We start from the raw sequence: 24,843 nt of genomic DNA, 5'->3' as shown, positions 1-24,843 counted from the left end.
TGGAAAACACTTATTGGAGGAAGGCACCTCGTATAAACTGGGGCTTCCTTCACCAAGGATACAAACCGCAAAGACGGGAATTTCTGCCAGGGAAGTGTTTGCCCCCGACCCTCCATTTTCTGGAAGCAGTTCCTTTATTTTGAAGGACAAGATGATAGGATGGTGGTATTATGTTGCCAGCAGTAAATGCTGACTAAGGGACATTTTCAGATGTTACATCATGGTTCTGGGCTTAGTTTCTAAGGTGTTCCTTCTTTTGGCACTGGAATTTCCCCCCATAAATCTTGCTTTTTGCAATACAGAATGAAGGTTAAAGCAGGTTGGAAGATGAGCCAGCTAAGAGTGTTGGAATGGCAGATATCTTTGGGGGGTGGGGGTGGTGGAGGACTTGAGCATCTTTATTAAACACAGGTCTTATACTATGACAAATTCTGGTCCTAGCAGCAAGATTTGTCTGCTGTGAAAAGAAAGAAACATGATGGTGAAGGCGTACGGTGTATGTTACCGTTACCTCATGCTGCTGTACCTAATGGTGTTTAATGCATAGTTTGCCGGGGGCATTATAGAACGGAGCCGAGTACATTACGGTAGGTACGCTGAGGCTCAGGGTGTGCGGATCGCAGAGGCAGCGCCTCAGCCTGCATCAGACCGTGGCTGTTCTCGCTCTCCCCGCAGCCGCCGAGGCCCGGGCTGGGCCGCCTCCGCAGGCTCCCCGGGGCCAGGCCGGGCCGGGGCGGGCAGCGGCCGCGCCGGGAGAGCCGTGAGTAACAGCGGGAGGGTGGGTGAGGGGCGGCGGGCGCCCCGGAGGGGATGCAGCCGCAGCCTTTCCCCGCGCTTCCTTCCCCCCTCGCCCAAAACACGCCGTGACCCAGAAGTTTTGCCAGCACGCTCCGCATTTTTACCTAAGGTTGCCGGCCAGCCCCGTGCGGGTAGGAAGAGCTGCTGCGCGGGCTGCAGTCTAGCGAAAGGCGGGATGTAACTTGACCTAAACGGGGATGAGAAATGACCGATTTCACTCCATTAATGCCGTCACAGGGCAGAACAGCCGAAAGCGGCAGGGAGGGGGCTGCCCGGGCGTGCACGGCAGCGGCGGCGGTCGGACGCGGCCCGGGGAGCGGGGGTGGCGAGGGGGCTGCTCTGCCCTGGAAAGGTGAAGGTGCCTGCTGTGTTAGGCATCAAAAATTATATATAATAAAAAAGGGCGCGGTGGCTGCTCGGAGGAGGGGCAGGAGCTTTGGGCTGGGGGCGGCATCACTGCTTCCCCCCCCCCCCCCCCCCAATCCCGGAGGACCCACACTCGGCCGCCCGCGGTGGTGCCCCCCCCAAATAGAAAAGGGGAGCCCCTCCGTGGGGCAGACCCCAGACCCTACATGCGGAGCTCCGGCGCTCGCTGCGGGTGAGGTGACGGGCCTGCCCCCCCACCCCTTGCCCTTTACCTGCCGCCGCCCCGGAGGGGGTGTCGGCCCGTCCGCGGCGGGGCGTGGGGGCTGTGGGTGGCGGTGAAGGCGGCGTGTGACAGATGTCCTCCTCTGACAGTTCTCGGTATCAGCCCAGTGGCTCCCTGCCATTGGCTCAGTGCAGCCGACCGGCAAGGCTGCTCGCTATAATAACACTATGCCTGCCAGAGGCGGCAGCTCAGACGGCTCCGCCGCGGCCGTGCCGCCGCTCCTCCCCCGGCAGCCAGCGCCGTGCCGAGCCTGAGGGGCCGCTTCCCGCCACCCCCCCGCCCCTCAGCCGGCCCGCGGCGCCGCGCATGCCACGGGGCTGCGCCGGCCCCGACCCTCCCCGCCGAGCCCAGGCCGGCCTGAGCGCCCCACCGCTGGCGGGGAGGCGGCCCCGTCCCCGTCCCCATGGAGTGCTACTACATTGTCATCAGCTCCGCGCACCTCAGCAACGGGCACTTTCGCAACATCAAGGGAGTTTTCCGAGGCCCCCTCAGCAAGAATGGGAACAAAACTCTGGTAATGGCTTCTTCTCTTGCCTTCCCCCCCCCCGCTTCCCTCCTCTTCGCAGCAGTGTCTCCGGCGAACTGCAAGGCGCTGCGTGTGCATCTCCAGCGATGCAGGCGGCCGGGCTGCCGGCTGGTTCTTTTTTTTTTTTTTTTTTTTTTTTTTTTTTGTGCGTGGTCGATGGTGCCGTTACCGCCGCGGGGATGCGGTGCCCCCAGCTCGCGCCTGCCGGGCTGCCCGCCTTGCCGGGGCGCTGTCCCCGGCTCCGCGCGTTTCCTGGGGCAGCGGGAGGGCAGGTGCTCGCACGTCCTTTCCGAGCGGCTGATGGTTGTGGAGGGGCTGCGGGCGGGAAAGCCTAGGGACCCTTTTCGGCGGGGAGCTGCAGGGCCGGGGCTCCACTGCCCTCAGCCCGGGGTGAGGTCGGGGAGAGGAGGCGGCTGGTGGGCTTTCCCCGGCGAGGGAGGGATCGGTCCGGCTACCCTCGTGGCTCCCCCCGCCCCCTGTGCTGGGGACAGCTGGAGGTCCTGCTTGGTAGGGTGAAGAAAGGACCCCAAACTTGCCTACTTGAGGTCTGAGCCGTTTGGGCAAAGAGGTTCACTTTCTCGAGAATAGCTTCAGAAACGACACACGGGTTTTTTTTTGTTGATTGCCAAGTATTTTAGAAGCAAAACTCTGGGTCTGAAAGGAATTGATGGGTTTAAGCAATTTGGCTAGATTCTCTGGAAAGTTTGCATAGCTATTAAAACTGCTTCTGTGTACATATGCCATACTTTGATATCTTTACATCTATTTGGTTTCCTGTGGTTTTTGCTGACTTGTATTGGACTTGCTTCACTACTATTACTGAACTTTAATGGAAGAGTTATGACACGATAGTATTGGCAATACACGTGCTCTCCTGCCTGTTCAGATAAAAGGGACGTTGGGTAGCAGCGGGCTGGGTGAGCTGCATCACGTAGCATCTAAATCACAGCACAACAAAGTGTGGACAGATGTCTGGAGAGTAGGATGGAGCTGAAAGAGGGGCTTAGCCACGTTGTTTATCCCTCTCTCCCATCACCGTCTTATTCTGAAATCCCCTTTGGAGGAGATGGAGCAGAACTTAGCACGTTCTCGTTCCCTCGAATGCACGACCTATATTGATGGGGAATTTACTAAAGTACTTAACGTTTGCTAGAGTTGGCAAGCTTGCAATTTCTCCCTAAATAAAGAGATTAAAGCAAGTCTGAGCCAAGTCATAAAAATAGTAACTACTATGAGAGAATCTGAGGCAGATTTTTGAACTGTTTCAAATGTAAAGTTCCTGCTTTTGCCTTGTAAATCTTACCACAATTTTATTTGTTGTGGATTCTGCATATTTTTTTTTTTTTTGTTACGGATTATGTTCTTGGAATTTTAAATGAGTATTTGTAGTATCCAAGAGATGGCAATATGCATGTAATATTTCACCATTATAGCTGCAAAACCAAGACCTAATGTAGAAATATTTGGTACACTTTAAATAATTGCACAATACATTGCCTTCTTTCTACTGAACAATTTCAGTGAAGATGTATTTGGCAGGACTGAGAATACTCTGATGTAACTTTTGGACTGTGTAATATCTTTCAATTCGTAATTGATTCAGCTTCAAGAGCATTTTATTCCTTTTTTTTTTTTTTTTTTCCTTCTATTGGCAAAAAAGCAGCCCTGTATTCTCAATGTTCCTGGTTGATTTATTTGCTGGTAAAAACACTTGTGACAAAACTATGTTGGGGAAGACTGATGTTAACGTAAAATTCAAATAAATATATTGTGTAAGCTTTTAATTTCTTACTCTGGAAAGAAATGTAACTCAACCCTGCTTTTCCATGAGATAGAGTAGATGTGAGGGAAGAAAAGATAGTGTTGGTTGTGGATTTGCTGTAAGAAACCTTACTGTTAAAAGCTTTTGTTGTTGGCAGTGAGCAATGTAACTGTCAAAGTTTTTGCTGGGTTAAAAAGATAGAGTTCTTGATTTGGCTCTGTGGACAGCAAAATAATGTCCTTCACTATGAAATAAGTGGTACATATGCAGACACCAAGACTTTTATTTATGTTTGACTGATTTTTAATTTAAAGGAGGTAAAGATACTGTTGGGTTGTGATATAAGGCAGTTGGGTAGTTCACACTAGTAGTTCTGAGGTGCTGAAGTACATTTCAGCCAGCTTCTATGGGAAAATCAAGTGTTACATTATTTCACAGAGGATCAGTCACTTTCACTGTAAACAGGCTTTCACACTTAAAAGATGAAAATTTCTATTAATACAAAATAGAATATGTCTTTAGAAGTTCTGATAAGAATGCAGCCTTTTAATGTGCTCTCGATGTCTTCCATCCTAGAGTGAGACTAGGAGAAACAGCAATTTGTAAATCTAAAAATGAGAAATATTTTGGAGCCGCTTTGACTTGGATGTATCTTCCCGTTTTGCTGTAAAGCATTCAGCCTGTCTTCTGTCTATGCTCCAAGCTTTCTAAAATCACTGCTTCCTTGTAAACTGAAGAGAATCTGAAAACAGCTTCTGCGTGTACAGCATAAAGTTGCTTCTGTGCAAAACTTAGGGTATTTGTTAAGTTTTGCTTCTCCTGAAGACTTCTGCCACCATACTCTATCTAGAAAGAAAGACCCCTAGATGTGCTACGGTAGGATTTCACAGCAGGTAGGAAAGTGCTGGTCCTAGTCAAATGATGAAGTTGTGGTTTCAAGATGATTTCATGTAGTGTATCTTCAAACCTGAAGCTGGTTAGGTTTCAGGGGGGGAAGGTCCTTAGAGCTTTTGGCTACTGTCCCACTCCAGAGTGACCTGGTATTCACCTGCAACTCATCTTTTTTTGCCCTACTCTCCAAGAGAGGTCACCGAGAAGCACATTTCTCTGATTGTTTGTCCCTGCAGGTGATCCTTAGGTGTTCATTCTCTGACCGTGTCGTGTTTCGCACAGAATTAGTCACTTAAAGCTTTATGAAGTTTTGGTTCAAAGCTCCCAGAGGGTAACAGGAAGAAAGAGCTACAAACCCTTGCTCACCTAGTAGGGAACATGAAGCACAAAGCTTTGTCCTTCAAAAAACATCTCTCTCAGTGGAGAGCATCAGAGAGTTACTTTTTGGTAAAAAAGATGGAATAGCAGTGTTTCTATTGCCTAGTTCTCAGGCATGGCCTTTCTCTAAGTCCTATCTACCTGTAATGCCTACTGAGTGCAGGGCTTTGAGAAGGGGTTATTTGGGAGGTGTGGAGAAGTGGGTGAGGGATGAAGATTCAATATAGGAGAAGGAAGGGAAGCCAACGGTTCCGTTCCTCAAGGGAAGACGTACAGGGAAGACCTGAGCTTGGAGAGAAGTGAAAGGCACAAGCAGGAGCAAAGCAAAGGGTGGATTTGCGCAAACTGAGAAAAGAGGCTATTGTAAAAACCCACACTTTCTGAATTAAATAAAACAAGAAAAAAAATGCCTGTGAATGAACCTTTAGTGAGATGGTGGGGGAAAACGAAGGAACGTGTCTCTGTGTGCAGTTTTGGGTATCTGATGGCAGAGCTTTGCGCAATACATGGTACGTGTGCTACCCCAGGCCCACTGGGCAATTTTTCAGGGCTGCTTAGCCAATGGTAGACTGCTGCTCCTTATCAGGAAAATAAATCAGAATTATGAATTGATGGGAAGCGGGCTCAGCACTTGTGGAAGAATAGCATCCCAACTCTTAAAATTCCTGCAGAAAATGCAGCAGTTTGGTTAAAAGAAATTGCTGGTGTTGAAGCTGTTGGATAAGGGTTTATCCTCTCCCCCTACAGTTTCTACTGTCTGAAATATTCTTTGTATATGTCCAGTCTCATAATGATAGCTAATCTACTACTGGAGTGCTCTGTGGCAGCAATTTGGAAGGGATTTTTTGTTGGTGGAGCACTGTCCAAGTGAGCCAGCTGCTGTCTGGTCTTTGCGTCGCAGGTGGTTTTTCAACAAGAAACTCAAAACTTCTATGTGGGTCAGTAATACACAGCAATGTTGCAAATTTCTGATGCTCTTTCTGCATTTTTCTGCAATGCTGCTTATGCCTTGATGTTCTAATCAATTAATAAAGGCCTGATTGCTTGGCCATTTCTTGTCAGGTTCATACTTGGTGACTTTGAAGCTTTTCCTAAGGCTGTTCCTTTTAGCAGTAGCAGTTTATAGAGATTTGTTTGCTACACAAAGTCTCTTTTGTCTGTGGATCTCCTGAAGTTTTCGTGGACTTACTGTGTTCTTTTTTTATGTCTTATGTTATTGATGTCGAATTACACTAGTCTTTCTTTGTAATTCATCTTCCTTGCTGTGGCTGCTGTCTTGCGGCTTATAATCTCAAGAAATATTGAAACTTGTATGAAAAAAAAGCTCTCTGGAGGGAGAAATCAGTTGTTCAGAGTCACAGCCACAGGTGATTTGCTAAATCCTTAAGATGTCTTTCAGAATATAACCTGAACTGGTTTTAAAGCATTATTCTAGTTATGTGTATGATTTCTGGATGGTCAGCAGGAGAACCGACTCTTTTCTTGGTCTTCTGAGTAGCTGGTACATGGGTGGTGACTGAATATCTGCTATTTCACCCTAAGGTATTCCACTCGTGTAAATGGCTCTGTATCTGTTTCATCGAGATTTACAGTGATGGAGAACTAGCTGTGCAGGGCTCGTTCACTTCTTTTAATTGTACAAATGAATTTGCTCTGTTGGTGATCAGCATGAGTAAGGCCCTATTACTTGCCCAAGGAGGGAAGTGAAAAGTTTAGACCTTTATATGGTATAAATTGCTACTGTAATTCTAATTTTAAGTGTCTTGATACTTATAGAAAGTAGATAAGATCAAAAATTCCCTGGTAAGTAGTTAGTTAAAGGACTGTAGTTTGAAATGTACTGAACACAGAAATCTATTATTGTGTATGACAATAATATCTATTTATGCATATATATATGTTTATACTTTGGTTATAAATATGTACACAGGGGACTTCAGGGGTAGAATTGAAATAGCTGTGCCTAGCTCCAAGGGAGGCAGACATAAATTATCTCAGACTGGAATCATACTCTGAACTCAACATGGTAAGCTTTGTGGAGAGGAGGGTGACATGAACTTTGTGTGGCTACCACGTAGCACAGCTTCATGCCTCCCAGTTGGCTTGGATGTGGGTGCGGGGAGTGCATGTTGACCTTTAAAATACAGTGTAGGTTCAGGTCTGACTAAAAAGCTGTTAGGTGTCCATTTAGACCATCTTTTATTAATCCAATTGTTTGTACCATCAGCTGTCTTGCCTCTTAGGTTTATTGAACTAAATGGCTTTGAATTTTTATTTATATACACTTGTATGGGGTGTGTGTGTGTGTATCTATATATATAAATACTTACAATTTCTTCTAGAAGTTGTAGAGCTTAGTTCTGCTTTTGTAAAAACTCTGTGGATTTCAGATGCTGATATACTAGCGTCTTCTGAAAATGGCATCTGTTGTTCAGGCTGTCTATTGTCTTTAGTTCTTTTACCTTTTGTAGAATATTTTTGTATTTCCAGATCAGCTAAAGTAAATATGTTCTGGTAGGCATAAAAATCTATTTTATGAGAATTTCTGTTACAAATAGAAACCTTAGGAATAGTACCTCACTACAGTAAGAAAGTGGAAAACTACCTGTAAAAGCTTTCCTGATGAAGAATTCTGTAGCTGTTGTACTTCTGTGTGATCAGGTGGAAATATCTGCTGATTTTAAGCTTGTCTAATGCATAGCTAAAATAAACAATACTTACCATAGGTTTATTTTCAATACCGGTAAAAACAGGCCTTGGAATTCTGTTTGCCATATTGTATATTGCCAGTAGCTGAGGGTAAATTTTAAATTATACATGCAGAATTTAATAAAACTATTGCAGTGTGGTTTTTTTCATCTTTAGCATTGCAGAGTTTGTAGGGTAGAGTTGTTAGGCTAGGGTTATATTGGTTAAGGGAGAAGAATCACCTGTTACTTTCATCAGTGGTTTGTCCCCTGAGGATCTGCTAAAGTCTTTGACGTTTCAGTGCGCTCATGACCTGAGTTTGGAACTTGAAAATGTTCACATCTTTTCCATGAGAGAAGCTGAACAGCTGTAACTCATTAAAATACTGAAATGACAAATCAAATTCTACCTAATTTAATTTGAATAGTTAATTGATGTCACTTAAATCGTGATTGAAAACCAACTACTCAGAAGATAACAAAATAATTTGGTGAAATGGAAGTAATAATAAAATCGTACCTGTATTCTACTTCTAGAGTTCATTTCATCTGTATGAATGCAAGCAGCTTTTTTTTTTTTTTTTTTTTTTTTAGGCTATCGGTGCTAGTATGGATTCAAAGCATCATCAACAGGGTCGTTCAGGACAGTTTGAGTGAACAGGAGGCTATCATAATATGTTTATATGTGCATTTTCAAAGCAACTCTTAGAGGTTGCAAGTCTCGTGCAGTGAGACATGCATGTCCATTGGACTCCATATGAGTGCATTGTCTGGCCCAAAAAATAGTAGCACCCAGAGTCCAATGTGCAGCGGATTTAAACTGGGACAGCTTCTGATTCAGACCTACGACTGATGCAGACTTTTGTACTGTAAAAGCTTATTAATTGCATGATAGGCTTCAAACACATCGGTATTCTGTTGAATGTAATTAGGCTATTACCATGGTTAAATTAGTACACTTGTTTAGTTTTTTCAGGTCAAGGCCTTAAAGACTAAGTCTGAGGAGAGCCTTTGCCTTGAATATTTTCTGATGCAAATATCTGTAGTAATCTCTTAGCTCAGAGATACATAACGCTAATTTTAACGTGTTGCTCAAACTGGAAAACAGTGTTGCTAACACACTGTTTTAACATGTCAGGTTGGCTTCTGTAGCTTCAAAACCACAAATATTTTTGGATTCATTAAACTTACTGAACCTTCTCACAGCTCAGGTTGCAATTTAAAAGTCTCACCTTTCCTGTAGGCTGTGGGAACATACAGGTTTCCTGACCCTCCTATCAGCAGGGATTCACACAGTTGAAAAAAATGGTTGACTATGAGGAGCATGTCTAGAGGACACTGAGTAGTAGCCTTTTCGTGTAGCGCATTGGCATTTCGAGTAGGACTTGACTAAGTAGCTGCAAGATCTTGGATGCCCCTAGCTGGTGACAATTACAGTATTTCATTTTTTCAATGGCACTTAGGCTTGCCAAGAGGAACAATTAATCTCTGCAAAAATCAAAGCTATGAATAGATGCATCTTGAGATGTAGGGATGGACTAAGATAATCGCACAAAATCAATCCAGAGCATTTTCTATTATTGATATCTTAATACAGTTAGTAATGATGGTGGCCTTATAGCATAGATTCTTTAGCACTGCCTGGTAGTGGTGGAAAGTGAGTTGATTTTTTTGTTTGCTCACTTGTGATTCAAGTGTAAACAAGGGAGAGGGAGTGAGCCTTCTTTATTTAGTTGTATCTGGCCAATCCCTTATAAACAAATACTAGTCAGACCCTTTTATTTTTCCACACATTTTCGAGTGAGAACAAATGCTTGTCCTCCAGCATACTTGAGAGACTGTTATATGATAAGCTGTGACTTAATGCTGTTTAAAAACCCCCAAAGTAAACAAAACAACATTTACTCACAAGGAGGCACAATATTTGTCATGTTTAACCTTGTTTTTTCAATAGAGATAAGAAACTGCCTGAAGGCATCAGGAAACTGGAATTTTAAACTCACAGTGTAATTGATTTATTTTGTTAAAATATGTTTATAATTCCCTTTCTCTGAGGACTACCTGTGGCAGGGGTACAGATTGGGCAGAGGGTTTCATTTTTCCCTTGGCAGAGGATGTTTGTTCTAAACCTTCTGAATTGTGTGTGAACTTGGATTTCTGTGGAACCCTTTTTTTTTTTTTTTTTTTTTTTAATTAGTTCCGATAGTAAATTTCCAAATATTTTCAGTATGGAATTTTAAATGGTGGTAGTTGTACAGGTAATCTCGTAAGAAAGGAAATGCAAGTTCTTCCCCCCCAGCTCTAGGAGCAAATCCTCAAATAAGGCCTGGAAAGTCAGATCTTCTGCCTGGCATTGCTCTCCTCATTGCATACAATAAAAAACAGGGGTTTGACTTAAAATTCTTGAAACATATTGGAAAATGTTTAGATTTGGATTGAGGAACTGAGAGAGATTTTTTTTTTTTCAGTATCTTGTCGATATTCGTTGTTTGTACAAATGATTTAGCACTTGTCAGGCTTTTTGTCTGACTGCTGATTCGCATTTCTAGAAAATTATTTACTTTGTGTGAAAATGATATTTTTAGAGAGACTCCTTTCCCCAAATAGCAAGTGATCAGGCTACCTCCTTTGGGACCCACCTTAACTCAAATATTGATGTTGCTAGTTTTCTCACAGCTAGCGTATAGCCGTATTACTTATGTTGGCCAAGTCTTGGTCAGATTAAAACTTCATAGTGCAAAATGTCTGGTAGAATTTGCCTCTTCACCTTATAGAAATAAAACTTTCTGGTCTAAGAAAACTGCTTCTTTTCCAACTTACCGGTAACATACTTCTACAGCAAGTACAAATCAATATATCCGAGACCTGTGAGACTGTAATTAAAAGAAAAAAAAAGAAGTCTTTTCTGTGTGTAGGTGTCATAAAGTTTGTGATTTTTTTTTTCAATAAATACAATTACAACTTGATTTGTGTGGCAGAATGTATTTGTTCTTTTACAGTATCTGTTTAAATAGCTGCCATTTCTAAGTATATAATTTTTGCTGAAAGTGTTTTTAACAGGAGACCACAAAACCCATTACAGAATAGTGTATCAGCTACTACTTCATAAAATGGATTTTGATAAAATGTCTGAAGTTAAAACTGGGATACTCTTGCGTCTGTGTAGAGTTATGATGCATACAGGGGTCTAGCTGAGCTGTCCATGAAATAACCTGAGCCTAAATCTGTAAAGCAAAATGCTTTTTTGTGTCTTTTTTTAAACTAGTTGTTATTGAAACATATAATTATTTAGGGAAGTTTGCTTAAAAATGTTTAAAAAGATGTTTGGTCTTGTTCTGTTGGAAACAGTTGGCTTTGTTGTGAGAGAGAATAGTGTAGACAAAGTTGTTCCCTTAAAGCCTTGCTGGTCTCTAAACCTGCCTGTCCCAGGCTAGGCATGTAGATATTCCCAGTTTGCAGGTTTGCTTTCTGCCCTTTTCAGCAGCACCATTTCTCTGTGCTAGAAAAAAAAAGATGTGTAGTCTTCTAATGTCATGTCCAGCTCACTTCTCCTTCCCAGGTAACTGCTGGCTGTGCTGGGAAGGAGTGGAGTGTTGGCAATAAAGAGTGCTGGGGAGATGGGGACAGGGAGGATGGGGAGGTGACCTGTGCAGCACATGGGCACCAGCTGGAGGACAACACTCTGCCTTTCCACTCCCGGCGGGCAAGGAGTAAGCGTGTCTTTGGCTGTTACAGCTTAAAATATAATTACTTGATGCTTTAGGATACTCTCAGGTTAGCAGTAGAATATACTGCTGAATAGGTTTGTGGTTTGCTGGTTCTTTGCATCGTTTTTTCTAACAGTAATGCTGATTTTCTGATAGCATTAAGGCAAATTCTCTCTTATGAGGGAGAGAAATCAAGATAATATTTGCTTGTCCTTCTGCTATGCAAATGAGCCACTAAATCATCTGACACCTGTTTGGCAAATAGCAAATATGAGTGAGCTAGCAGGTAGAATTAAGAGTTAGAAAGAGATTAAAACAGTTTTAAAGGACCACTTCCGAAGGTTTATGGAGGTGTAATCCTAGCAGCCTGTTGAGCAGAGAGAAGAGCTTGCTATGAACAGAATGTCAAAGATACTTGAGAATTTCTTTATGAAACACCTCTGAGTGCTCGTGGGTATGGAAGTGTCAAGGCAATGTAATTAGAAAAACTCTACCGAAACCTGGTAGCTGTAGCATTATGATGTCAACTGCAGGTGGTGATAGAGTGTGCCCAGAGTGGACCTGCTTTATAAATAACTGGGAAGTAAAGAAATGGAGCTTTTCAGTGTGCTTTTGTATTTGAGGGGAAAGTGCATCTAGGTACGCAAAGGAAACAAAAATACCCAGTCTATTTCTTACAGTGAAAGGAAAAGTTACCAAACAATGGCAAAGAGTTACAGGGAACAATGATAAGATGGAACTGAAGAAGGGGAATAATTATAGCTTGGGGACAAAGGTTTGCCTGTCACTGTCAGCATATTCATGGTGGCAGTATCTGCCTTGTTTGTTCAGGTTCTTCCATTGAGAAATTGGACAGACTCGAAAAAGTTTTGCTCTGACTCCTCTTGCAGGTGCGTGGCGGGACGCAAGGGGCACAAGCTGGTACACGAGAAACCTGATCAGGTACAAGGACAAAGAATAAGTTTTGAGGATGATCAAGTGCTGGAAGAGGTTACTAGAGAGACTATGGGATCTCCGTCTTTGGAGATGCTCAAAACTTGACTGAGAAGCCTTAATGTATTTGGCTGTGCTTTTAAGCAAGCTGTAGTACTAAAAATGCCTCTTCCATCCTCAGTCAACATTATAATTCCATGTTTGATCTGTAGGAGAGTGACTTTTAATTTAATTTTCTGTAATGAGGTTCCCTGAGGAGCAAGGCACATCACTGTCACGTCCTGCTCATGGCCTTTCAGTACCACTGAGTGCTCATGGCTCATCTTTCCCAGGTGATGGCTGGCTGGCTGGCATGAGTAGTGTCTCCGCTGACTTTCTCTCGGGATCTCCTAATCTGTCAGAGGTCCGAAATACAGTGCTTGTTTCAGTTCTGAGTAACAAATAAATCAAATGCAACTGTTCAATCTGCTTATGATTTCTTTTTAGGGATTCCTGAGCTGAGTCATGCAATTCATAGTCAGTGACCCAACTTGTGATTAAGAAAGATGATGGACTCTGAACTTGTCCAAAACTAATTCATATTTAGCTTTCACTCTCCACAAATCATATGCGTTATCAGCAGTATTTCATTGATTACACTTTTTCATATTAAAAATTGCTGGAGTATGTAATCTTAATTTTGGAAAGGCTTTTAAAAGGTACTCAGGAGCACTGCTGATAGAGGAATTGATTTGTTGTCAGTACAACAGCATTACGCAAAAGCAAGAAAAACTCAAGGTGAGCGTTTTCTAAAGGCATTGTATGTTACCCTCCTGCATTACTGGAGATGCAGATTGTTGCAAAGAGTGGAAAAATAAGGAACAAGCCATAAAGCTTATCTTCTTCATCCCACAGAACTCTTGAACTGTGGGATGGACAGTGTATACTTCCATAATTTGAATATTTCCAGGAAATTGGTCAGTATTTTGCATCTTTTCATACAGTGGGTATGGTGTGCTTGTGGATTGATTTTGTTTGTCTTTTATGTATTTAGTTTAAGTTTTTATGTATATATATATATAATATTTTATGTAATATATATTATATAAAATATTTTTGTATACGTCCTGGTTTTGGCTTGGATAGACCTAATTTTTTTTCTTAGCCAGAATAGTGCTGTGTTTTGGATTCAGTATGGGATTTGATATGAGAAGAATGCTGGTAATATACTGATGCTTTTAGTTGTTGCTAAGAAATCAAGGACTTTTCGACTTCCCATGTCTTGCTAGCGTGTAGGTGCACAAGAAGCTGTGAGGGACCATGGCCAGGGGAATGGACCCAAGCTGGCCAATGGAATATTCCATATCATACACGTCGTGCTCAGTACATAGATGAGGGTTGGGTGGGAAGCTGGGATACACTGTCTTCTGGGATTGTGGTTTTGGAATTTTCTCCTCCAGGATCTCTAGCTGGGAATGGGCTGGACCTCAGTTGGTGGCTGGTGAGCAATTGCATTGTGCATCACTGGTTTGTATATTCTATTATTACTATTATTATCATTATTATTTTTATTTTATTTTATTTCAATTATTGAATTGTTTTTATCTCCACCTACGAGTCTCCTTATCTCTACCCCTCCAATTTTCTCCCACATTCCCTGGGGTGGGGGAGGGTAAGCGAGGGGCTGCATGGTGTTTGGCTGCGGGCTGGGTTTAAACCAAGACAATATGTTATATTCTTAATACATAGTCTGTATATTCAGACCTATTGTTTAGCATAGCAGTGTGGCATCATACTCATTTCTTATAGTTTATGATTTACATAGAGCAAATAAGATTCTGAGGGAAGGCAGTGACAAATCTTACTTTTCTGTAAGAGGGGGCCATTTCATACAGACTGTTTCTAAATAATTAAATGGGACTGAGCAGAAGACCAACCTTGGAGACGTCTCTGTAGATCAAATCTCTGCATGAGAGACTGTGTATATTCTCCCTTGTCCCCATCACAGGTAGCAGAAATTTTGAGCTTGCCTTGAAGTGCTCTGATCACTGCAGGCCAGGTGGTGGCTAACGCTGACCATGTTGTAGTCAAGAGATGAATATTGTCTTTATTTGCAAATCAGTTAGTAGAGTAACCACAGCCATATATAATTGCCTTCTAAAATAATTTGTCAGAAATTTGATGCATAGTAAGTGTGAAAGCTGCAATATGGAATAAATTATCAAATGGCTCAAGTTCAGTGTCTTTTTGAAGACTACAGGGGGGTAGAGGAAATTACACTTGTATTTTACACCTGCCAAATTGAATTACAGCAACAAATCTGTATAATTACAATTCAGAGATCATGATTTATTCTCAGAGTTAGGTGATTAGAAGCAGGACTACACTTCAAGGTTCAAATTGGATTCTTAGAAAGAGTCACTTACATGAATATGACCCATACAGAAATGGGTGTTTTCATCTCTTCTATTTTAAGAATTTTGAATCATAATGTAAAGTGACTCATCCATTATTTCCTCATCTTTTTCATCAGCGAGACGTACAAGAAATTGTTCCTTTGATTGTTTTCCTCTAAATGTGAACTCTTTACGGTTTCTTCTCTTTTCAACAGGCGTTCATAAATCCAATTAATATTAATGAGTCTCACATGTGTGCATCGAGAGGGAAAATAAAGGACCTTTTGTCTCTTAAAGAATGTGTTTAACTGCAGAAAAAAATGAAAAAAAAGCTTTTGGTGAATTACAGGTTGCAGTCAGTAGCTTCTATCTCATTTTCGCGGTAGCTAACACATTCTGATTCTCTGTCCCCTGTCAAGGGTCTTTGTACAAGCTGTAAATGCAGGATGAGCAGTGCTATTGATGAAGTGGAGAGCATTATTATTACCTCCAGTTCTAAGATTAATTATTAATAGGCCACGTTTTCAACCAAATGGCAGGATTACAATAGGGTTAATGTGGCTGTACTTCTGTCTGATGACATAACTCTATGGGAACAGAGTGAAGAGAAGTAAAAAAATATTAATATCTCTGTGACCTATAAAGAAGAAATACTTAGTGCTCCTCTTTTCAGAGGTTCTCCTATTGTCCATCTAAAGAACAGGACTAATGTTGCAAGAAGTCAGTGATGTTTTGTATTATTCATTAATATTTCTTGTTTACTTTTTGAGGAGTCTTAGAGCAGCTATGACTTTTCCGATGACACAGGAGGTCTTGATTGAGCTTAGTGCTGTTAGCAAGTAAGTGGGGTCTTAGTAAATTAAATACTGACCTCTAGAAAAGCATCTGCTCCTGTTCCTGGCAAAGCAGTCTCAACACAGGGAATTTTGCTTAATTTAATTCGTCGTCAATTAACACAACTTTTGGTTACAGATTTGGCTGTGGGAGTTTGGAAAGAAGACTTTGCAAAGTCAGGAGATTGAGGAAACGCTTCCTTAAATTTGGCAGTGGTGAAGCTTGGTGGGGGGCAGGAGTCTCACAGCAGTGTCCCAACCGACCGTGATGGATGTGGGGTCCACCACAAGGCCCACTGCAGGTCCCTCTGCAGCCCCCCGCCACCCAGACCTGCTCTATGCCCCCAGTACACCTCCTCGGTCACAGCTGACCTGCAAAAAGGCTCCAAGGAGCTCACTGCAGTATAAATACACTGAAACCATATGTTCTATCAGAATCATAATATATCACTTCAGAGGTTTAACAATAGCGTGGTTATTAGCTGTAATCACTCCAAAATTTTCATTTGAATGGATAGCCGTAAGTACTGAATATAGTTATATTTCCAGACAAACCTTTTGTGCGGTTTGGTTCGGAATAGAAGGCATCATCATTCACATCAAAAATAGAATGGTAAAAGACTTTTTAACTGACTTCTGTGTCTGCAGCCATCTAGTAGGATCATGACTATACTTTCATGGAGGTATAGATTATGACTCACTCCCTGTAAGATGATCTAATGTGCACATCTATATAGGACGCTCTGTGCTTTAAAATAACTGTTGTTGCACTTTTCTGTCGGGAGGCATTTCCTGATACTATTATTATTTTGCAACTGTGTTTCCTGTGTGTTGTTTGAAGTTGAGCCCGTTTTCCTGACTAATTACTGTCCCTCCTCGATGGTTACATCCTTTAGATATTTGTAAGCTGTAAGAATCCTCATTACTTGCATCTTTTCCAAGCTTGGCATGCTTGGCTGTTTTCCTCTTTCTTCATACATCAATTCCTCTAGTCTTGATTATGCTGTGCTTTTTTTTTTTGTTTTGAACTTGCTCCAGGATTTCAACAAAAATCTATCAAAATGGTTCCCAGTAGTCCATATAAAAGGTGAAATCAGAAGAATTCCCTGGATGTTACTAGTTACTAGATAATCTATAGATACTTGGGGGTGGATCGTGTAGTCTGTCTTTATAGTGGCATGTGCTTATTCTATACATAGTCTCACTAGCATCATTGGGACCGCTCACTTCATCCTGTTCTTATCACTTCCCTAATTCCCTCCTCCACTCCTCAGATTTCTTGCCACAAATGCAGCATTTGGCAATGTGTAGTTTTTAGTTTTGTGTAGTCTTTAGTTGTGCTGTGACCTCTCTGTTGCCTTTGATGTATCAGATATCGTTTTTGACTTCTCAGGGAAGTGCTTTGATAATCCCTGATTATAACACTTGTAAGATAGACTTGTTTGTATTTGTAAGGATAATGTGGTCATTGCCAGGAGCTGACAGATTTATTTCCTTCTGAACTATTAATTGCTTAAACTTGTATGTGTGCATATGTATTTGTTCTTTACCTCATGAAAGAATATAAAGAAATAAATAGGAAGTATTTCTACAGAGAGACATACTCTGTTCTATTTCTGACCTTTGTCTTCTAATCTTTGCCTTATTTTCCCCATGTGAGTGGTTGGTTTTTTTTTTTTTTTTCCTGTGGAAAATCTACCTAGCTTGGTTAGTCACCTCAGTGGATACATCCATTTTCTGTCATGGCTCTTTGACCTTCCAGTCCACTCCAGGTGACCCTCCTTACGTGCTTTTTCTGTTAGTGGGATGATCTGAATCCAAGTTTCTTTTGAAACAAATGTCAAATTTGCTCCTTTCACTGCAAATATTTGGAAATGCCTGCATTGCGTTGAGCTTAGATCTCACTGTTGATTCTTATACAGTTGTACAATTCAATTTTCTCAATTTTACCATCCTGACTAGATTGGCATTCTCATCACTTACAATCTACCGCAACTTCAGGTTCTTCCATAATTTCCTCGTAGACTGAACTTTTAAAATGACAGACATAAATTGAATGAAGTTGAGCTTCACAGCAGACAAATGCTAGTCACCAATACCCCTAAGTTAATTTTTACTTGTAACGAAAGATGAGAGCCATCAAAATGTGTGTTTATTTGATCTGAAGAAGAATATTACTTTTGTGACATCAATTTCCCTGTGATGCTGTAGATTGCCAGGCTGCAGAAATACCCTTTCTTGTCAACTTTTTCATAACAGGATTAGCTCTTACATCTGTCTGTTCTCTTTCACCCTTCATCACTACAGAGACATACAGGCCGTAACTTGCTGAGATTTCATGTTATTTTGCTTTGGGGCAACTGTGCTGTTTTCTTCTGTCTCCTCCTCCTCCTCTGTACTGGGGAGCAGGTGCCTGTAGGACGGGAACTCACCTGCCATTTGGGGTGGCATGGCTACCATGCTTTCACTTTGGTTAAAGTACTGAAGTTGGCAATGAAAGGAAGGAAGGAAAACATCATAAAACTTTTCAAATACAATGCTGACAAGTTAACACACATGCTTGAACACTTAAAATGAAATCAAATCCTGGGATGCCAGGATTGTCTGGTGAGAATCATTTTCATGGCAAAGCTCTGGATTTGAGAAATACTTGAAGAAAATAAACAGATTTAGTCATTACTTTCCTTAACATCACCCAACACTATTTTCTTTTAAACCTTACAGTAAGCTTTAGTATTTTATATTTCTTGCTGCCTTTTCCAGTTCTTTTATATCCATCATTTGGAGGGGTGGGGGCTGCCTATGACTACATTAATTGCAATTGAAAAGATGGTTTTCTAAATGCAATTCTCTGTTACAGTCTCAGTCCTTTTTAATGTCTGTCTGTCCTGTGCTTCTGCTTTTCTTTCTCATGTCCTCTTTTTTGTATATTTTTCCTTTCTGCCTATACATCCCGAATGCTGCCTGCTTTCTTTTTTGTATTTTTTGAGCTATGTTCCATTTCATATCCCAAATCTTTGCAAGTTATTCCTCAAAACCAGATGCCATTTTAGAGCTGTGTTAACTGCCTTTGATCAATCAGAAAATGAGAATTCAAGCTCTGAGCTTTTGTTTTGACATCTTTTTTTTTGTTAGAAGTAAAGAAGCATTTTTGATTATGTTGAAAGAATAAGGTCTCTAATACAGTCTTAATTGCTTTGCTCATTAATTTGTTAGATATGGTACAGATTTAATGATATTGTTGCAGCTGGCATGTAGCTGATTGGAAAAACAAGACAATTTTTGTATTTAGATATTGCAAATGAGAGAATGGTAAAACTGGTTTATGCTACTCTATTTTACTGCTTGTAATACTCCATGTTTGTTCTTGTGAGCAGTTAAAAGTGAGAAAAATCCTCATAAAGCCTGACTAGACAGAACTCAGAAGTTTGTGTTTCTAAATGAGCATGTGGTTATACTATTATTTCTTTTTGGTAAAAACGGACTAGGATACCAGCATGAGTGTGTGCATGTGCACACATACGTATACATATATAAAATGTGTTTTCAGAGTCACCATTCATTTTATAATATGAACAGTGTGATGAAGGCTGTTTCAGGTAGACCTGAGTAAGCAGGGTGTGATCACCTGAAAGAGATCTCGTAAAATTTTCTTGCAATAATATTTTTTTGTTTTCTCAGACAAGGAGACAATGGCAAAACTGAACTCTGTCATTTTAAGCTGTCATATGATGGTGAACACTTAATCTGATATGAATTCACCTTTAGGTCACTAAGATAAAGACCCAATCTGCTGTTCATAACAAAAAGATGTAAAGAAGTAATGAAAAAGTTATTTTAAGAAATGGGGAGGGGGTGAGGAAGCGGAGGAGGAGGACTTGGCTGGTAACAAAACATCTGGATTGATTCAACAGCATTGCTAGAAATGCTGAAGTGGGCTCAACTGCTGGTAGCTGGAAGAGGGCAGAAGAATGGACCTTCCGGAGAAGTCTGTGACACTCTGGCCATTTCTTGAGCAGATCTCAAGGACCTGTGGCAGCATGTAACTTTGCTCAGGTGTGTAATGAGCTATGTTGGGGATTTGTCCTTCTGTTGTAGTTGTGATCTACATAAAGTCGAAAAGTCAAGAAGATACTAAAAAAGTATATACTGAAAATTTATGTTCCTTAGACTTTGTGTTTTCTGAAAGGCATAGAGCAATGTTTAAAACAAGATTGTGAACCTTTGTCTCCTCCTAACTGTGAAACCTCATTGAAGCTTTCTTGAACAGTTTCCCTTCTGCTTTCTCCAGCTCATCTCCCACAAGAACAGCCTCTCCAGATCAAATAATCTAATACTCTAATAGACACATGTATGGTAATTCAGTGCTGCCTGTGCATACACACACATGTGCTTGCTGGTCTGTGTATGTCCATGGAAAATGGTCAGCTGTAAGGAGCTAGGCGCCTGTACACGCCGTTCATCAAGCTGATGTTTGGAGTGTGTAGAAAAGCTAAACGGCTGGAAAGCAGCTATCTTGTTCAAAAAAGCCACTTAACAAGACATTCAGGGAGGAAGTAACATCTTTAAAAATATTTAGTGCCTCTTGAAGCCTGTAAAAGCAGATTTTTGAAATGTTTAAAGTCAAGCATCTTTCAGGGGAAAGCTGAGCGATTCTTGCACAATAACGTTACTAACTTTTAATGTTACAATCGCTCAACTGATAGGAGAAACATATCTTAATTATTTTATACTTATATCTGCTCACTACCTGGAAATACAGCTTGTACTTAAATATATTAATTGTTTAAAGATGTTAGATGGCAGAAGAGAACTGGTTTCATTACACTGTATTGAGCATGTTAGAATAATAGTTTAGTGTGTTCGACCCACTAGGCAGGCAGGGTTCATGAGCCTTTCTAGCACTTTAACATAGCCTTCCTGACTGTCTTCACATGGACAAGAAGTGGGTTTTTCAGGAAGATTCCTGCTTATGTCATGTATGTTTTGCTTGCTTAAGCCATATTAAATGTTAGTTTTCAGTGTTACATTTAATGTTATGCAACAGATTTTCTGTTTCCATTAACGTTGCCTGCATTTGAGAGGTAAATTAAATTAGTCCCATGGTAAATTCACACACACACAATCCTCTAACTGTCAAGCTTTTGTTGTTAGTGTTGGAAACATTTGTTCATGATCAGATTTGTTAATTCTTATGTGAGACCAAGACATGTACCAGTGGTTCCCATCTCATTCTTCATGAAGCGAAGCATTTATCTCACTCACCTTTGGTGTTTGTAATAATGTATTACAAGTTGGTAGTAAGTGGCAGCTTTCAAAATAAGGTCATGTCTTGCTTTTTCACTAGTAAAATACACTGTAAATGAGATATCTTGTGCGGTCAGCTCTAAGTGGGCAGTGGTGACCGAATCACATGTTTATTCTGATGTTAGTGTTTAACATATACATGCCTTTGCATACTTTATGTATATCTGACCTGTTGAATAGCCTGAAGATCGCTTAGATTTCTACCCGTCTCCACATGGCCTTCCCTGATGCATGCCAATGAGCGGGAATGGAAGAGAGCTACTTATGCCTCCTATAGCAATAATTGGAGAATGTTCAAGTCAATCACGGGGATGTAGGAATGATTGTATTACCTTGGCTTAGAAATGTTACCCTGTGTTATCTGAGCATGCTTTTAGCTTGAGAAACGATGAGTAAATCAATTCAGCTTAGCTTGCTTTCCTCCTAGGCCAAGCTAATTTGAATCACCTTACATTGCTTACGGTTAAGGGCAGAATGAGGACAGCTGGTGTATGCAACCTTGTGAGAAGCTGGAGTTGCCCCTTTGAGCCCTAGGGTCTGCACTGAGGTGGCTTAAGTTCTGTAAAATTATTTTTGCCAACATCTACATCATAATTCATTTCAGAGAGATACTGTAGTTTTGAAGTGAATCGCCTTTCCCCCTTTACCATGCGTTGATGTGATTTGCACAGCAGTGCTGGGACAGGTGAACTAGATTGCTTTTGGAGAAAATGAAACTCCTCTCCATGAGTCTACCAAAACATATGTTAAGGCACCAGTAAGGGTCCAAACTGGTGACTGGCCTTCAGATAGCTTTAAAACACATGTGTTGGGTCCAGGGAATTGGAATAAATCTAGTTTGAAGTCTACTGTCACTGATCTGCTTGTGGTACACGCTTATTTACATTAGCTGCATCAATCTAGATCCATCCTCTTGTACAGTTTCTTTGTAGTGTAAACACGGCCATATGTCTGCATATAATGTAGACTGAGCTATTTCCAGAGTCAGCATTTTACTCTGTGATATGAAAGTGCACTTAGATATTATAAAAATTATGCTGTTTCCTTTGCAGTGTATGAGGTGATAAAGCAAGACAAGAATAAAATAATTTTTTCATATATAGTAATTTTTGTATTCTGTGCTTGTGTACTAACACTCCCTCTTGCACAGATGCACACAAAATTTCTTCCCCATGTGCTTGGCACTGTCTGTTTTACCAAGGAGGCACAAGGGAAGCAAGTCTGTAGAGCAAGAGCACCAAAACCCCAGTGCGTGCAGGGGATGGACTTGAGAGCTTTTCCTTCCTGCTAGCTCTAATCTGCTCCAGTGGAATGGAAGGATATTAGCAGGTGGAGTGAATTAGGAGAACCCTGGAGTACATCTTCCAGTTTCACTTGTGTGCTCCAGGACTTCTCCATGGTGTGAATCAAAATGCAGTAAATGAGAGTGGTTGGGAAGTCCAGAGCCGCACACTTTGGGAACTAAAGTACTAATGCAGGCGCAACTGCTCCTGTGCTCATTTCTGCCAGACAACATTTATTAGAAGCAGGTTTGTTTTTTCAGGTGAGAGATGAAAGTATGGAAGAGGTTGATGCTATGTTTATGAAAGCTCATAATGCTTTTATTACATTAATTCATATTTGCTCTTGGGTTTTCTTTTTCTGCCGCAGAATATTCATGTGTCCTTTGAAATTAATTGGTCTGCTCATCATTAAAATCAGTGGAGATATCATTTAAGTAAACACCCAAGAACTAAGCTTGCAAGAAAAGTTCAAGCTCTTCTTGAGTGTTCAAGGGCAGAACCAGTGCCATGTCTGTCTGTCCATGTTTCCCTTCAGTTGTGTCTTTCTGGCTTCATTAGGAGTAATAGCAGTAGGAAGAACTATGTCTTTGCTGTCTGCCCCTGTATTCTCCAGTTTTTCTCTCAATGATTGCATCTTTAAGTAGTTTATCCTTTCTATTTCACTTTATTGAGCTACGTTCACAAAACAAAACATGTGATTCTTGTACTGCATATGTTTAATTCCTAATCTCCTTCAATTTAGGATTGTATGAACTGGGCCAGAAAAACAAGGCACAATATTTGGAAAAGTTATTTCAATATGATTAAAACTTTAAATAGTTTTTCATCGGACACTAGGCAGAATTTGTTGTAGAAGTTCAGTCATTAAGTCAAATCAGGTGCTGTGCGACACATACAGAAGAGTAGCTTGGCACCAACACAGCTGCCCTCTTGCATTTCACTGTGTCAAAATAACAGTGCTTCTGTTCAGCTTTCTGTAATCACCTCACTTAGATCCAGACATGTGAAGGAGCATGGGGAAAAACTGATTTAGCTTAAAGATTAAAAAATAAAAATAAGAATTGGAGACAATTCTGCTCTGTCTCTCTGAGACAGGGACTCTGGTGGACAGCTCAAGATGTCTGAAAGGTTCGTTTGCTCTTGTTCTGTCTTGTGCCAGTTATACAGCACTCTTCTGCAGTGGGACATGGCCAAGACTTCTCTTGTCTGCAGAGCTCCTTAGGTGGCCAAAGGAATGAGTGTCACTCTTGTTTCTGAGAGTCTCCTTATCACTTTGGTAACCTGAATGGCAAAGGTTTCTCATTGAAGTTAGTGGCAAAATGCCTGTTGGGTTTAATGTTGGAGCACTCTTCTCATAGTGTTGACTGTTTATATGAGACTTTTTTCCCTGATAATGTAAAATATGTGCAAATGTTTGCAGTTGGTGATTAGATGTGTACTACATGAACTTTTGGGACATTATTGCTCGCTATTGCTGCAGCAAAATGCTGAGGTGTGCATAAAAGGCTACAATAATTGTTAGAATATTCACATTTTTATGCATTAAGAGATTTGTATTTGTGAAATTAAGGAAGACTAATATCTCTGTAGACTCCTGACTTTTTCAAAGGAAAACAATAAGTGGCCAAGCATGTTTTGTGTATCAAAGTGCTTTGCACAGAGTCTAAATGATACCATTTTTGTATAGAATGACATTGCATTTTCACTTGTTTGTATTTTAAATTACAAGGTAGCTAGGTTGGTAGTGATGCATTTTCCTGTTGTTACTGATGTATAACCTGAGCTGACAGCTTCCCTTAACCACTGGACATAATAGTCCTAAATGGGGTGACTGCTATCTGCCTGTGCTGGGTCCTTCTGTTCAGCTGGCATTTTGCCCACCTAGAAATTGCCTAATAAAAATTGAGTAAAATATATGGGCACATAGTGATCTTTTTAAAATCCCTACCAACTACCTTTCTTATTTTACCTCCAACATTTACTTTTGTTCATTGGCTCAATATTATTATCTGTGAAGTTGAAGTTAAGGAAAATAAAATTAATGGACTTTTTGTAAAGAAGTGTGTTCAAGCTAATTTTCAAATAGACGTGTAAGGTAAAAGAAAAATATACTAGTTTTGACCTGAACTTGAAGTTTAATAGTGGCGTAGCTGGAAACAGTAATTTACGAACCAATAATGTATGGGGGGGGGGGGAAATACTGAGTTTTGAGAATGTCACATGCGCTGTAATTGCAGGTCTTGGTCATTCTTAAAAAAAAAAAAAACAAACCCAAATGAATTCTTTTTGGAACAACCAAACAAATTCCTTTTGGCTTCAGTAAATATTGTGTGGGGTGTAAATGCACATTTCCAGTGCAAAGCCATGGGTAATGCTGAATATTTCAGAATATTTTGGTAAAAGTATGATCTCTCATCCCATTATCTGCCACTTGGTATAGGTGTTCTGAAAACCTGGGTTTGAGGGTTTTTTTCACTTTTCTAGTTTTAGATTTTGATGGAAAAATACTTGTGACTAGACTTGCTTTTGCCAGGTACATCTGAGCAAGATTAGTTGGCTCTTACTCAAAGAGAACATAAGGACAAGAGCAGTTCAGCACAGCTGGGTACGAGAGTGGGAAGCCAAAGCCTGGAAATAGCCATTAGCCATGTCCTGGCAGGCAAGAGCGTGAATCAGATGACTCCCAGGCAGAGTGGGAGGGTGCTGCAGCATCT

General features: G+C 41.0%; 1 protein-coding gene across 1 annotated transcript in view; it reads left to right on the top strand.

Annotated features, from left to right (window-relative positions):
* Window positions 1–1,850: 1,850 nt before the first annotated feature.
* ZNF804A (zinc finger protein 804A) overlaps window positions 1,851–24,843 on the top strand; it is a 160,048-nt gene continuing 137,055 nt past the window's right edge. Inside the window, exon 1 of the mRNA XM_086466119.1 lies at window positions 1,851–1,961. Within this exon, the coding sequence (XP_086322245.1) occupies window positions 1,851–1,961 (111 nt within the window). The remainder of the gene's footprint in view (window positions 1,962–24,843) is intronic.

The sequence above is a fragment of the Leptosomus discolor genome, chromosome 5 (genome assembly GCF_034619465.1).
Source record: "Leptosomus discolor isolate bLepDis1 chromosome 5, bLepDis1.hap2, whole genome shotgun sequence".
NCBI lineage: Eukaryota > Metazoa > Chordata > Aves > Leptosomiformes > Leptosomidae > Leptosomus > Leptosomus discolor.
Note: the sequence above shows the minus strand (reverse complement) of the source record. Positions and strands in the feature narration are given on the sequence as shown.